The 14,600-nt window shown below is 32.4% G+C and overlaps 1 protein-coding gene across 1 annotated transcript; it reads right to left on the bottom strand.

The window, feature by feature from the left end:
- Positions 1-4,644: 4,644 nt before the first annotated feature.
- LOC143241658 (proton-coupled zinc antiporter SLC30A9, mitochondrial-like) lies at positions 4,645-13,674 on the bottom strand (the record flags this gene model as incomplete). The annotated part of the gene is given in 7 exon segments (XM_076484875.1): positions 4,645-4,752; positions 5,023-5,136; positions 6,627-6,756; positions 10,032-10,094; positions 12,149-12,359; positions 12,897-12,968; positions 13,635-13,674. Coding segments are annotated over 7 exon segments (675 nt in total), but the record flags the coding sequence as incomplete, so codon positions are not given.
- Between the last annotated feature and the right edge of the window lie 926 nt (positions 13,675-14,600).

Here is a 14,600-nt window from a genome sequence, read left to right as displayed (position 1 = left end):
GCATTAATAACAATAATAGTCCTAGTACTGTCCTCACAACAATAAAAAAAATAATAATAATACTAGTACTGTCTATACAACAACATTAATAATAATAACAATATACCTAGTACTGTCCTTGCAACAACATTAATAATAATAACAATATTCCTATCAAAATAAGATTAATAATAACAACATTAATAATAATAACAATATTCTTAGAACTGTTATCACAATAACATTAATAATAGCAATAGTCCTAGTACTGTCCTCACAATAACATTAATAACAACAATATTCCTAGAACAGTCCTCAGAACAACATTAATAATAATAACAATATTCCTAGTTGTGTCTTCAGAACATTAATAACAATAACAATATTCTTAGAACTGTTATCACAATAACATTAATAATAGCATAGTCCTAGTACTGTCTTCACAATATTAATAACAACAATATTCCTAGTACTGTCCTCACAATAATATTAACGACAACAATATTCCTAGTCCATGATGGCGAGAAAAGTCACTTGTAGAGAAAAATATATATGTAAAAACAGCTGATTTGGGTAGAGAAAAAACTCTACGTAGAGGAGCGATCAATCTTTCAACCTTCTTCGGTCATTTTCAGGTTCACTAATATTCTTAGTACTGTCATCAGAGTAACATTAATAACAACAATATTCCTAGTACTGTCTTAAGAATAATAATAATCCTAGTAGTGCCCTCACAACATTAGTAACAACAACATTCCTAGTACTGTCCTCACAAGAATAATAACAATATGCCTAGTACTGTCCTCAGAACAATAATAACAACAATATTCGTAGAAATGTCCTCACAACAATAATAACAATATTCCTAGTACTGTCATCACAACAACATTAATATTAACTTTTTTTAACTTATATTGGCAACCTGAACAGAACACAGTTGTTAAATAAGTTATATCCTGAACACTACTTATAAGTTCAGTACTTGAATATCTAGAGTTGGCTTCTATACCAGTTTTTAGGATCCAGGGCAAAGATTGTCCATGATCACTGAGTTTTGCTTTTAAGCAAACTAACTTCTGATCTTGCATTCCTTTATATAATGACAGAGTTTTGCAAAAATGTGACTGGCATTACTTTGATAAGTTTACATACTGTGTGAAAAATTATAACTATACTACTGGAACGTGGTAATAAAAATTCTAATTATATACATTTGTTTGTCATTTTGTTGAGAGCTGCTCGAGAATAATATTCACTAGCTGTTCCACTTTTGAAGAGGTATATTAAAGGAAAGATATTTTTATAAATTATTTACTGTGGTAAAATAAAACATGACTCAAACTTTATTAGCTGTCCAAAAATTTTTAAAAACTTTACTACAGGATCATAGGGCCATCTATCCAATCAGAACAGAACTAAGATGCAGAACAAATAATCTGTCGTTTCTTCGTTAAAACATTTTTATGACTCTCTATTGTAGTTTGAGTTCCAAGTTGGGTATTGATTTTATAAATCCTTCATCAAATAAATGTAGGAACTTGAATAAAAACAAACAAGCATTGACTTAATGTTTTCCTTAGTCAGAGTCAAGTTATAAAACTAATGTAACTATGGCTAAGTCATTGTTTCTAGGTGCTGATGTCACAAAGTAAAGTTATGAACTAAGATAATTATGGCTAAGTCATCGTTTCTAGGTGCTGATGTCACAAAGTAAAGTTATGAACTAAGATAATTATGGTTATTCATCGTTTCTAGGTGCTGATGTCACAAAGTAAAGTTATGAACTAAGATAAGTATGGCTAAGTCATCGTTTCTAGATGCTGATGTCACAAAGTAAAATTATGAACTAAGATAATTATGGCTAAGTCAATGTTTCCAGGTGGTGATGTCACAAAGTAAAGTTATGAACTAAGATAATTATGGCTAAGCCAATGTTTCCAGGTGCTGATGTCACAAAGTCAAGTTATGAACTAAGATAATTATGGCTAAGTCATCGTTTCTAGGTGCTGATGTCACAAAGTAAAGTTATGAACTAAGATAATTATGGTTAATCATCGTTTCTAGATGCTGATGTCACAAAGTAAAGTTATGAACTGAGATAATTATGGCTAAGTCATCGTTTCTAGGTGCTGATGTCACAAAGTAAAGTTATGAACTAAGATAATTATGGCTAAGTCATCGTTTCTAGGTGCTGATGTCACAAAGTAAAGTTATGAACTAAGATAATTGTGGCTAAGTCATCGTTTCTAGGTGCTGATGTCACAAAGTAAAGTTATGAACTAAGATAATTGTGGCTAAGTCATCGTTTCTAGGTGCTGATGTCACAAAGTAAAGTTATGAACTAAGATAATTGTGGCTAAGTCATCGTTTCTAGGTGCTGATGTCACAAAGTAAAGTTATGAACTAAGATAATTGTGGCTAAGTCATCGTTTCTAGGTGCTGATGTCACAAAGTAAAGTTATGAACTAAGATAATTATGGCTAAGTCATCGTTTCTAGGTGCTGATGTCACAAAGTAAAGTTATGAACTAAGATAATTATGGCTAAGTCATCGTTTCTAGGTGCTGATGTCACAAAGTAAAGTTATGAACTAAGATAATTATGGCTAAGTCATCATTTCTAGGTGCTGATGTCACAAAGTAAAGTTATGAACTAAGATAATTATGGCTAAGTCATCGCTTCTAGGTGCTGATGTCACAAAGTAAAGTTATGAACTAAGATAATTATGGCTAAGTCATCGTTTCTAGGTGCTGATGTCACAAAGTAAAGTTATGAACTAAGATAATTATGGCTAAGTCATCGTTTCTAGGTGCTGATGTCACAAAGTAAAGTTATGAACTAAGATAATTATGGCTAAGTCATCGTTTCTAGGTGCTGATGTCACAAAGTAAAGTTATGAACTAAGATAATTATGGCTAAGTCATCGCTTCTAGGTGCTGATGTCACAAAGTAAAGTTATGAACTAAGATAATTATGGCTAAGTCATCGTTTCTAGGTGCTGATGTCACAAAGTAAAGTTATGAACTAAGATAAGTATGGCTAAGTCATCGTTTCTAGGTGCTGATGTCACAAAGTAAAGTTATGAACTAAGATAATTATGGCTAAGTCATCGTTTCTAGGTGCTGATGTCACAAAGTAAAGTTATGAACTAAGATAATTATGGCTAAGTCATCGCTTCTAGGTGCTGATGTCACAAAGTAAAGTTATGAACTAAGATAATTATGGCTAAGTCATCGCTTCTAGGTGCTGATGTCACAAAGTAAAGTTATGAACTAAGATAATTATGGCTAAGTCATCGTTTCTAGGTGCTGATGTCACAAAGTAAAGTTATGAACTAAGATAATTATGGCTAAGTCATCGTTTCTAGGTGCTGATGTCACAAAGTAAAGTTATGAACTAAGATAATTATGGCTAAGTCATCGTTTCTAGGTGCTGATGTCACAAAGTAAAGTTATGAACTAAGATAATTATGGCTAAGTCATCGTTTCTAGGTGCTGATGTCACAAAGTAAAGTTATGAACTAAGATAAGTATGGCTAAGTCATCGTTTCTAGGTGCTGATGTCACAAAGTAAAGTTATGAACTAAGATAATTATGGCTAAGTCATCGTTTCTAGGTGCTGATGTCACAAAGTAAAGTTATGAACTAAGATAATTATGGCTAAGTCATCGTTTCTAGGTGCTGATGTCACAAAGTAAAGTTATGAACTAAGATAATTATGGCTAAGTCATCGTTTCTAGGTGCTGATGTCACAAAGTAAAGTTATGAACTAAGATAATTGTGGCTAAGTCATCGTTTCCAGATGTTACCATGTCAAGTTACATACGAAGGTAACTATGGCTGGGTCAAGATTTCCAGATGCTGTTACCATGTCAAGTAACTATGGTTAGATCAAGATTTCCAGATGTTACTATGTCAACTTACATACCAAGGTAACTACAGCTATGTCAAACTTTCCAGATGTTACCATGTCACGTTACATACCAAGGTAACTACAGCTATGTCAAAATTTCCAGATGTTACCATGTTACGTTACATACCAAGGTAATTATGGTTAGGTGAAGATTTTCAGATCCCCGTTACCATGTCAAGTTACATACCAAGGTAACTATGGCTAGGTCAAGATTTCCAGATGTTACCATGTCAACTTACATACCAAGGTAACTATGGCTGGGTCAAGATTTCCAGATGTTACCATGTCAACTTACATACCAAGGTAATTATGGTTAGGTCAAGATTTCTAGATGTTACCATGTCAAGTTACATACCAAGGTAACTATGGCTAGGTGAAGATTTCCAGATGCTGTTACTTTTCATATAAAGAGAAAGAATGGTGAGCTTTTGTTCCAACTGCAGCAGTACTAAGTACCATAGAGACTAAAACTACACAGCATTTTAACTTTTATATTAATTGAGATGACACAAAGCTACTTTACTGTCACACCACATGAGATGACACTGTCCTTAAGTTTCACACTACAAGATGACACTGACCTTAACTTTAATGTGAAAGTTCACATTAGTTTAGTTTGATAACTACTTTTATGAGCTCTCACCTAGTGACAACAGAAATACAATTAACTGTTTAAGGTTCACTTAAGTTTATTCCTCATGTCATAATAAGATACATGAGGTCCACTAGACAACTAATAATACATGAGTAGTACCTGTGTCACTGTACAACTATTTACAGAACTTTACAATCTTGTATATAAACTAAGTTCCTGTGTTCATAAAACTTCAAGATCCACATGTCGTACTTCAGGATGGCGTTTCTGAAAACAACAACAACAACAACAAATTTTTATATTGTAATGGCTTATTCATACATCTTAACAGTGACATTAAAATATAAATGTACCAGAACACAGTATAGCATGTTTCAAACTCACACATACTTATGATACCTCCCCTCTAAACTATAGGAAGTAAGAATACCTTAAGCCTACCTTGAATTAACAGCTCAACTTTCTTTATTAAATAAAACTGCATGATTATATTTACTGTTTTATATATTACGTCACTTGTGTGACAAAACTTTTTACCTTCATGGTAGTCTCTATTCTGTCCACATGGGCCCCCAATAGATCAACAATGTTTTCACCATGTTTCAACATGAAGGCTTCCATTTCCTCAAATGTCTTGATACTTTGTATTTCCTTTAGGTTGTAAAAAATACTTTAATTAATACACTTGGATTTTCTAAAGTCTAACAACTCCAAGTACTGGACATTAATTTTCACCAACATTTTAAATCATCTACACATGAATAAAACAAAAAGTTATATAAATGACTTTATCTAATGGGAGAAATGAACTATTATGAAAGTGTTGGTTGTGGAATACAGACTGGTGTCAAAGTGTAGTATATTAAAGTAGTTAGTTAAATTAAGGTACTAAATTATAAAGTAGTCAGTTACAACATAATGAAGTAGTTAGTTACAGCAAGATACTACATTATAAAGTAGTTATTAAGACCAAGGTACTACATTATAAAGTAGTTAGTTAGACCAAGGTACTACATTATAAAGTAGTTAGTTAGAACAAGATACTACATTATAAAGTAGTTAGTTAGACCAAGGTACTACATTATAAAGTAGTTAGTTAGAACAAGGTACTACATTATAAAGTAGTTAGTTAGAACAAGGTACTACATTATAAAGTAGTTAGTTAGAACAAGATACTACATTATAAAGTAGTTAGTTAGAACAAGATACTACATTATAAAGTAGTTAGTTAGAACAAGATACTACATTATAAAGTAGTTAGTTAGAACAAGATACTACATTATAAAGTAGTTAGTTAGAACAAGATACTACATTATAAAGTAGTTAGTTAGAACAAGATGCTACATAATAAAGTTGTTTTTAAGACCAAGGTACTACATTATAAAGTAGTTAAGAACAAGATACTACGTTATAAAGTAGTTAGTTAGAACAAGGTACTACATTATAAAGTAGTTAGTTAGAACAAGATACTACATTATAAAGTAGTTAGTTAGAACAAGATACTACATTATAAAGTAGTTAAGAACAAGATACTACATTATAAAGTAGTTAAGAACAAGATACTACATTATAAAGTAGTTAGTTACACCAAGGTACTATATTATAAAGTAGTTAGAACAAGATACTATATTATAAAGTAGTTAGAACAAGATACTACATTATAAAGTAGTTAGAACAAGATACTACATTATAAAGTAGTTAAGAACAAGATACTACATTATAAAGTAGTTAGTTAGACCAAGGTACTATATTATAAAGTAGTTAGTTAGAACAAGATACTACATTATAAAGTAGTTAGAACAAGATACTACATTATAAAGTAGTTAGTTAGACCAAGGAACAACATTATAAAGTAGTTATTAAGACCAAGGTACTACATTATAAAGTAGTTAGTTAGACCAAGGTACTACATTATAAAGTAGTTATTAAGACCAAGGTACTACATTATAAAGTAGTTAGTTAGACCAAGGTACTACATCATAGAGTAGACAGTTAGAACAAGATACTACATTATAAAGTAGTTATTAAGACCAAGGTACTACGTAATGAAAATGTAGACAGCTTAAACTGCAACAGAATAGAAGATTTAATTTATCCATAATGTTAAATAGTCTGTTTATATCTAAAGACCACAAGATTACCTGCAACAATTTATCTAAGTCCTGGGAATCTAAGTAAGACGTCGTCAGTTCCCGACCATCAAAGTCCACTTCTGCTTTATATCTGACCACAAGGTTTCCCATATCTGTTGCCTTAACATCATGGATGGCACTAAGGATAATAGAAATATATACACGTTACAGAAAAGGAAATTGCAAATTGTAAATAATTTTCTAATAAAGATGATATTTATTTATGACAGTTAGAAATGAACAATTTAATGTTACCAAAATGATAAAATATTCTATAAACAATCTATACAACTTATAGTAATCAAACTTTATAAGACTGAGGTTCCAGGTCCCACACTACACCCACAATTACTTCCTCTGTCATCAGTAATACCAATTGTTTTTCCAATGGTTTAGTACTATTGACAGAAACTATAATTTACATTGTAGTAAGCATAGTTATCATCACTATATCCTCGTTTACTTTTAGTGATGGTACCAAGAGATACACACATCCTTGTTTACTGTTAGTGACAGTACCAACAAATACACCATCCTTGTTTATTATGTTATTCACAATATTGGAGGTACACACATCGTTATTATGTTAGTGGCAGTACCAAGAAATACACACATTTGTTTACTGTTAGTGACAGTACCAACAAATACATTTGTTTACTGTTAGAGACAGTACCAAGGAATAGACACATCCTTGTTTATTAAGTTATTCACAGTATAAAGAGATACACACATTGTTACTATGTTATTGACAGTACTAAAAGATACAACTATCATTGTTTATTACGTTGGTGACAATACCAAGAAATACACACATCCTTGTTTATTATGTTATTGAGAGTACCAAGAAATACACACATCCTTGTTTATTACATTATTCACAGTACCAAGAATTACACACATCCTTATTTACTGTTGGTGATAGTAATAAAAGATACACACATCATTATTTATTATGTGAGTGACTCTACCAGGAGATAGACACATCCTTGTTTATTGTTAGCAACAGTAGAAGGAGATACATACATCCTTCTTTATTATGTTAGTGATAGTACCAAGAGATAGTCACATACTTGTTTATTATGTTAGTGATATTACCAAGAGATAGACACATCCTTGTTTATTATGTTAGTGATAGTACCAAGAATTACACACATCCTTATTTACTGTTGGTGATAGTACCAAGAATTACACACATCCTTATTTACTGTTGGTGATAGTAATAAAAGATACACACATCCTTATTTACTGTTGGTGATAGTAATAAAAGATACACACATCATTATTTATTATGTGAGTGACACTACCAGGAGATAGACACATCCTTGTTTATTGATAGCAACAGTAGAAGGAGATACATACATCCTTCTTTATTATGTTAGTGATAGTACCAAGAGATAAACACATAATTGTTGATTATGTTAGTGATAGTACCAAGAGATAGACACATCCTTGTTTATTATGTTACTGACAGTACCAAGAGATACACACATACTTGTTGATTATGTTAGTGATAGTACCAAGAGATAGACACATCCTTGTTTATTATGTTAGTACCAAGATATATACACATCCTTGTTTATTATGTTAGTGACAGTACCAAGAGATACACACATACTTGTTTACTGTTAGTGACAGTTCCAACAAATACACCATCCTTGTTTATTATGTTATTCACAGTACTAGGATGTACACACATCATTATTATGTTAATGACAGTACCAAGAGATACACACATACTTGTTTATTGTTAGTCACAGAACCAAGAGATACACACATACTTGTTTACTGTTAGTGACAGAACCAACAAATACACCATCCTTGTTTATTATGTTATTCACAGTACTAGGAGGTACACACCTCATTATTATGTTAGTGACAGTACTAAAAGATACAACTATCCTTGTGTATTACGTTGGTGACAGTACCAAGAAATACACACATCTTTGTTTATTATGTTATTGACAGTACCAAGAATTACACACATCCTTATTTACTGTTGGTGATAGTAATAAAAGATACACACATCATTATTTATTATGTGAGTGACTCTACCAGGAGATAGACACATCCTTGTTTATTGTTAGCAACAGTAGAAGGAGATACATACATCCTTCTTTATTATGTTAGTGATAGTACCAAGAGATAGTCACATACTTGTTTATTATGTTAGTGATTTTACCAAGAGATAGACACATCCTTGTTTATTATGTTAGTGATAGTTCCAAGAGATAGACACATCCTTGTTTATTATGTTAGTGATAGTACCAAGAGATACAGACATCCTTGTTTATTATGTTAGTGATAGTACCAAGAGATACAGACATCCTTGTTTATTATGTTAGCGATAGTACCAAGAGATAGACACATCCTTGTTTATTATGTTAGCGATAGTACCAAGAGATAGACACATCCTTCTTTATTATGTTAGTGATAGTACCAAGAGATACAGACATCCTTGTTTATTATGTTAGTGATAGTACCAAGAGATACAGACATCCTTGTTTATTATGTTAGTGATAGTACCAAGAGATACACACATCCTTGTTTATTATGTTAGTGATAGCACCAAGAGATACAGACATCCTTGTTTATTATGTGAATGATAGTACCAAGAGATACACGCATCCTTGTTTATTATGTTAGTGATAGTACCAAGAGATAGTCACATACTTGTTTATTATGTTAGTGATATTACCAAGAGATAGACACATCCTTGTTTATTATGTTAGTGATAGTACCAAGAGATAGACACATCCTTGTTTATTATGTTAGTGATAGTACCAAGAGATACACACATCCTTGTTTATTATGTTAGTGATAGCACCAAGAGATACAGACATCCTTGTTTATTATGTTAGTGATAGTACCAAGAGATACAGACATCCTTGTTTATTATGTTAGTGATAGTACCAAGAGATACAGACATCCTTGTTTATTATGTTAGTGATAGTACCAAGAGATACACACATCCTTGTTTATTATGTTAGTGATAGTACCAAGAGATACACACATCCTTGTTTATTATGTTAGTGATAGCACCAAGAGATACAGACATCCTTGTTTATTATGTTAGTGATAGTACCAAGAGATACACACATCCTTGTTTATTATGTTAGTGATAGTACCAAGAGATAGACACATCCTTCTTTATTGTTACTGACAGAATCAAGAGATACACAGATTCTTGTTTATTGGTATTAACACTACCAAGAGATATACACATCCTTGTTTATTATCTTATTGACAGCACCAAGAGATATACATATCCTTGTTTATCATGTTATTGACACCACCAAGAGATATACATATCCTTGTTTATTATGTTATTGACAGTACCAAGAGCTGCACATATCCTTGTTTATGATATTATTAACAGTACCAGGAGATACATCCATTTGTAAATCCTTCACTTACCGAATCATAACATCATTCTCTAGTTCTTTATTTATCATCTGTAGCCGTTCAGGAGGAATAGACCTGTTATGGAAAAATGTTTCACACGTTTTTATACTTCAATCTCTAAATTATTAATACATTAACCTACTAGTTGAAAGAAAAAATTTAATTGCAAGTTAAGTGCATTGTTTAAAACAACGAATAGGTATGTTAATATGACACTGTCTACAGTGTAATTCACTTAATATCTTTATTAAACTTATGAAATAACCCATTAATATGCTTTCCAATTTTATTCACTTTCTTTTATATTCTCTTATACCATCAATAGCAGAGATCCAGTTATATTTCTGACTTATACCATCAATAGCACAGAATCTGATACATTCCTGACTTATACCATCAATAGCAGAGATCCTGATACATTCCTGACTTATACCATCAATAGCAGACATCCTGATACATTCCTGACTTATACAATCAATAGCAGACATCCTGATACATTCCTGACTTATACAATCAATAGCAGACATCCTGATACATTCCTGACTTATACCATCAATAGCACAGAACCTGATACATTCCTGACTTACACCATCAATAGCAGAGAATCTGATACATTCCTGACTTATACCATCAATAGCACAGAACCTGATACATTCCTGACTTATACCATCAATAGCACAGAACCTGATACATTCCTGACTTATACCATCAATAGCACAGAACCTGATACATTCCTGACTTACACCATCAATAGCAGAGAATCTGATACATTCCTGACTTATACCATCAATAGCACAGAACCTGATACATTCCTGACTTATACCATCAATAGCACAGAACCTGATACATTCTTGACTTACACCATCAATAGCAGAGAATCTGATACATTCCTGACTTATACAATCAATAGCAGCGATCCTGATACATTCCTGACTTATACAATCAATAGCAGCGATCCTGATACATTCCTGACTTATACAATCAATAGCAGAGAATCTGATACATTCCTGACTTATACCATCAATAGCAGAGAACCTGATACATTCCTGACTTATACCATCAATACCAGGGAACCTGTTATATTCCTGACTTATTCCATTAATAGCAGAGAACTTGATACATTCCTGACTTATACCATCAATAGCAGAGAACCTGTTATATTCCTGACTTATACAATCAATAGCAGAGAATCTGATACATTCCTGACTTATACCATCAATAGAAGAGATCCTGCCACATTCCTGACTTATACCACCAATAGTAGAAAACTTGATGTCTTACACCATAATGTGTTTAACACCAATATCAGAGAACCTACTGTCTTCATAATCTTAAAGCAAAAAATCAGTTTAGTCAGCTTGTTTTTAAAATTAACTGTAACAACTATTCTAGTTCCCCAACTATGAATAAATTACTTGTAACCTTCAATATTAAACTTCTTACCTGACAATCAACACCACATTATTACCTAGGCAACTAGTGTATCCTTTGCCTGGTAACCATCACTTCATTGTCACCCAAGTAACAACTGTATCCTTCACCTATTAACCATCACTACATTGTCAACTAGATAACAACTGTATCCTTCACCTATTAACCATCACTATATTGTCACCTAGGTAACAACTGTATCCTTCACCTATTAATCATCACTACATTGTCACCTAGGTAACAACTGTATCCTTACCTATTAACCATCACTATATTGTCACCTAGATAACAACTGTATCCTTCATCTATTAATCATCACTACATTGTCTCCTAGGTAACAACTGTATCCTTACCTATTAACCATCACTATACTGTCACCTAGATAACAACGGTATTCTTCACCTATTAACCATCACTATGTTGTTACTTAGGTAACAACTGTATCCTTCACCTATTAACCATCACTATATTGTCACCTAGATAACAATGGTATCCTTCACCTATTAACCATCACTATGTTGTTACTTAGGTAACAACTGTATCCTTCACCTATTAACCATCACTATGTTGTTACCTCGGTAACAACTGTATCCTTCACCTATTAACCATCACTACATTGTTATCTAGGTAATAACTGTATATCTTTCCACTCTAGAATGGCATTGTACTTTTACCCGAGTAAATGATATATTACTTACCTTCCAACCAGTGCAGCACTGTTAGTATAAATAATGAAAGAAGCCACTGTTCCCAGAAGTCCACCAACCAAGATGGAGCCAACAGCATCATAGACTGGACTACCCATATAGGAACTCAACCCCATACATGCGGCTGCTATTCCAACACCTAACACAGCTGCGAGGTCTTCTAGTAGCACTACATTTACACTGGGATCTTGGCTGCGTAGAACTAGACACACAATATTATAGGTCTTAAAACTATGTCAAATATTGTGACACTGAAATACTATCAAATATTGTGACACTATGTAATACTATCAAATACTGTGACACTATGTAATACTATCAAATACTGTGACACTATGCAATATTATCAAATATTGTGATACTATGTAATACTATCAAATATTTTGATGCTATGAAATACTAACAAATATTGTGACACTATGTAATAGTATCAAATATTGTGACACTATGTAATACTATCAAATACTGTGACACTATGTAATACTATCAAATACTGTGACACTATGCAATATTATCAAATATTGTGACACTATGTAATAGTATCAAATATTGTGATACTATGTAATAGTATCAAATATTGTGACACTGAAATACTGCTCTATGACCCACATTTAGATACCACAAGTTATATGCTTCTTTTAGCAAGAGATACTGTTGCAAATAACATGATGTATTAGAAACATAGCCAACTGTAAAAGGTAGAAACTTTAAGGTTTTTGACATCACTTTAGTAACACACCATACTCTTTCACAGACATTCCTTCTTGAAAGGCTCCCTTCTTTATGGAATTATAGGCAATGATAAGAGTTCCTGAAAATAGATAACAAAATATGACCAACAAAACTAGTCAGCTACTTAAACATAAATTACATCAACTGCTAGAATTACTACAACATAAAATTAAGTCTAAAAATTTCCCCAATCTCTCATTAAACAATTATAATGTTAGTTTTAAAAGCTAAATAAAGTCATAAATAAACATGCTGGTATAAGCTATTTTTTGGTAATTCCCAGAAGTTTAAAAGGTATACAGTTTACTAAAGAAGGCTTCTGTCTGTTATCTGCTGGTATGATTAGAGTTAAATATTATCTATTCTTTATATGGGTATTAAGTTAAAGTTAGATGATGGTGGGTGTCCAAATAAATGACACCCAACAAGATAACATTGCTGGTGTAATTTGGTGTAAACAAGGTAAAAATTGGTTATTGTTTTTATACTGTCAAAATCACAAACCATTACTGATGACAATAATTAAAGTTACTGATTTTATCCTATTAGAACCGAAAAGCAGAACTGGTTACAATAATTAACGTTATTGTTCATGTACCAGTAAAACACGAAACAAAACTGATTAATGTAAGTAAAGAAATGACCACTCTTAACAATATGTATTGTTATATTAGATCATGAACAACACTGAAGTATGTGATCTGTCTGAAGATCTGTAAGTTATGTCAACAAAAACAACACTTACCACCTTCAGTCATCAGGGATATGCTTAACGTCAAGTAAGCCTGAAAGAAGCCATAAAACACTTTACTGAAACACTTAATAACAACTAAACCTGTACGTTAACATCTTCATAAATCCTAAATTTATTTTTAATAATACTTCGTTCCCATCCCATGACAGCTATTACGTTAGTACTAGGGTTTCGTCTTTCTCATCTAAACAAACATTATTCTGACTTTTTTCTTTCTAGCTCAGATCTTCTATACCCCATTTAATTGTACTTTATGATATGTTTCTCATGACTCTACATCAATACACCCTTTATCCTGGTACTACATATAAGCACTTCACTCACAAAATACATCACTCTTTCTGAAACTGATTCAGTTTCCAACTCTAAGTTCAGGAGAGCATGAAAGAAGCAAAATTGATTAGAATTACATTTTTGATATATGAAAATGTTAACTTCCAAAACATCTTTACTTCCACTGCAGCTAGAATCCTACACTTCAAAAGTTTAAGGGCTGGTGAGGGCATTATCCATAGAGAAAGTATCTGCATGGGTCAAGAGTGTGTCAACAGAAAAATGGGTACCGTGGGTGGAACTGTAAATGATTGATCACCACTATAGATTAGCCCCAGCTATATAGTTGAGGTTCCATTACATGGGGTTGGAATTAAGGGGTTTTTGTCTTTATATATATATATATGTGTGTGCGTGTAATGCGTGCGTGTGTGGCGTGCATATGTATATTGAATATGAATGGATCCCAACCTGTACTCATAGAGTAATATGTTCTGAACCAACAAAATCATGACAAGAAACACTAACTGGACAAACCTTCTCCTCAACCTGAAGAAGTCTGAAAGACAACATTGCAGGGTGACAAGATCCTCTATACCAAATTCAATCTGATGAAACAAAACTAATAAAGTCTGGAATTATTAACACTCATCTTCTCTCCCATTCAAGTAGGTACTGTAAATT

This window comes from Tachypleus tridentatus, unplaced genomic scaffold (assembly GCF_004210375.1).
Source record: "Tachypleus tridentatus isolate NWPU-2018 unplaced genomic scaffold, ASM421037v1 Hic_cluster_1, whole genome shotgun sequence".
Lineage (NCBI taxonomy): Eukaryota > Metazoa > Arthropoda > Merostomata > Xiphosura > Limulidae > Tachypleus > Tachypleus tridentatus.
The sequence above is the reverse complement of the archived record's forward strand: the minus strand, read 5'-3'. Positions and strand labels throughout refer to the sequence as shown.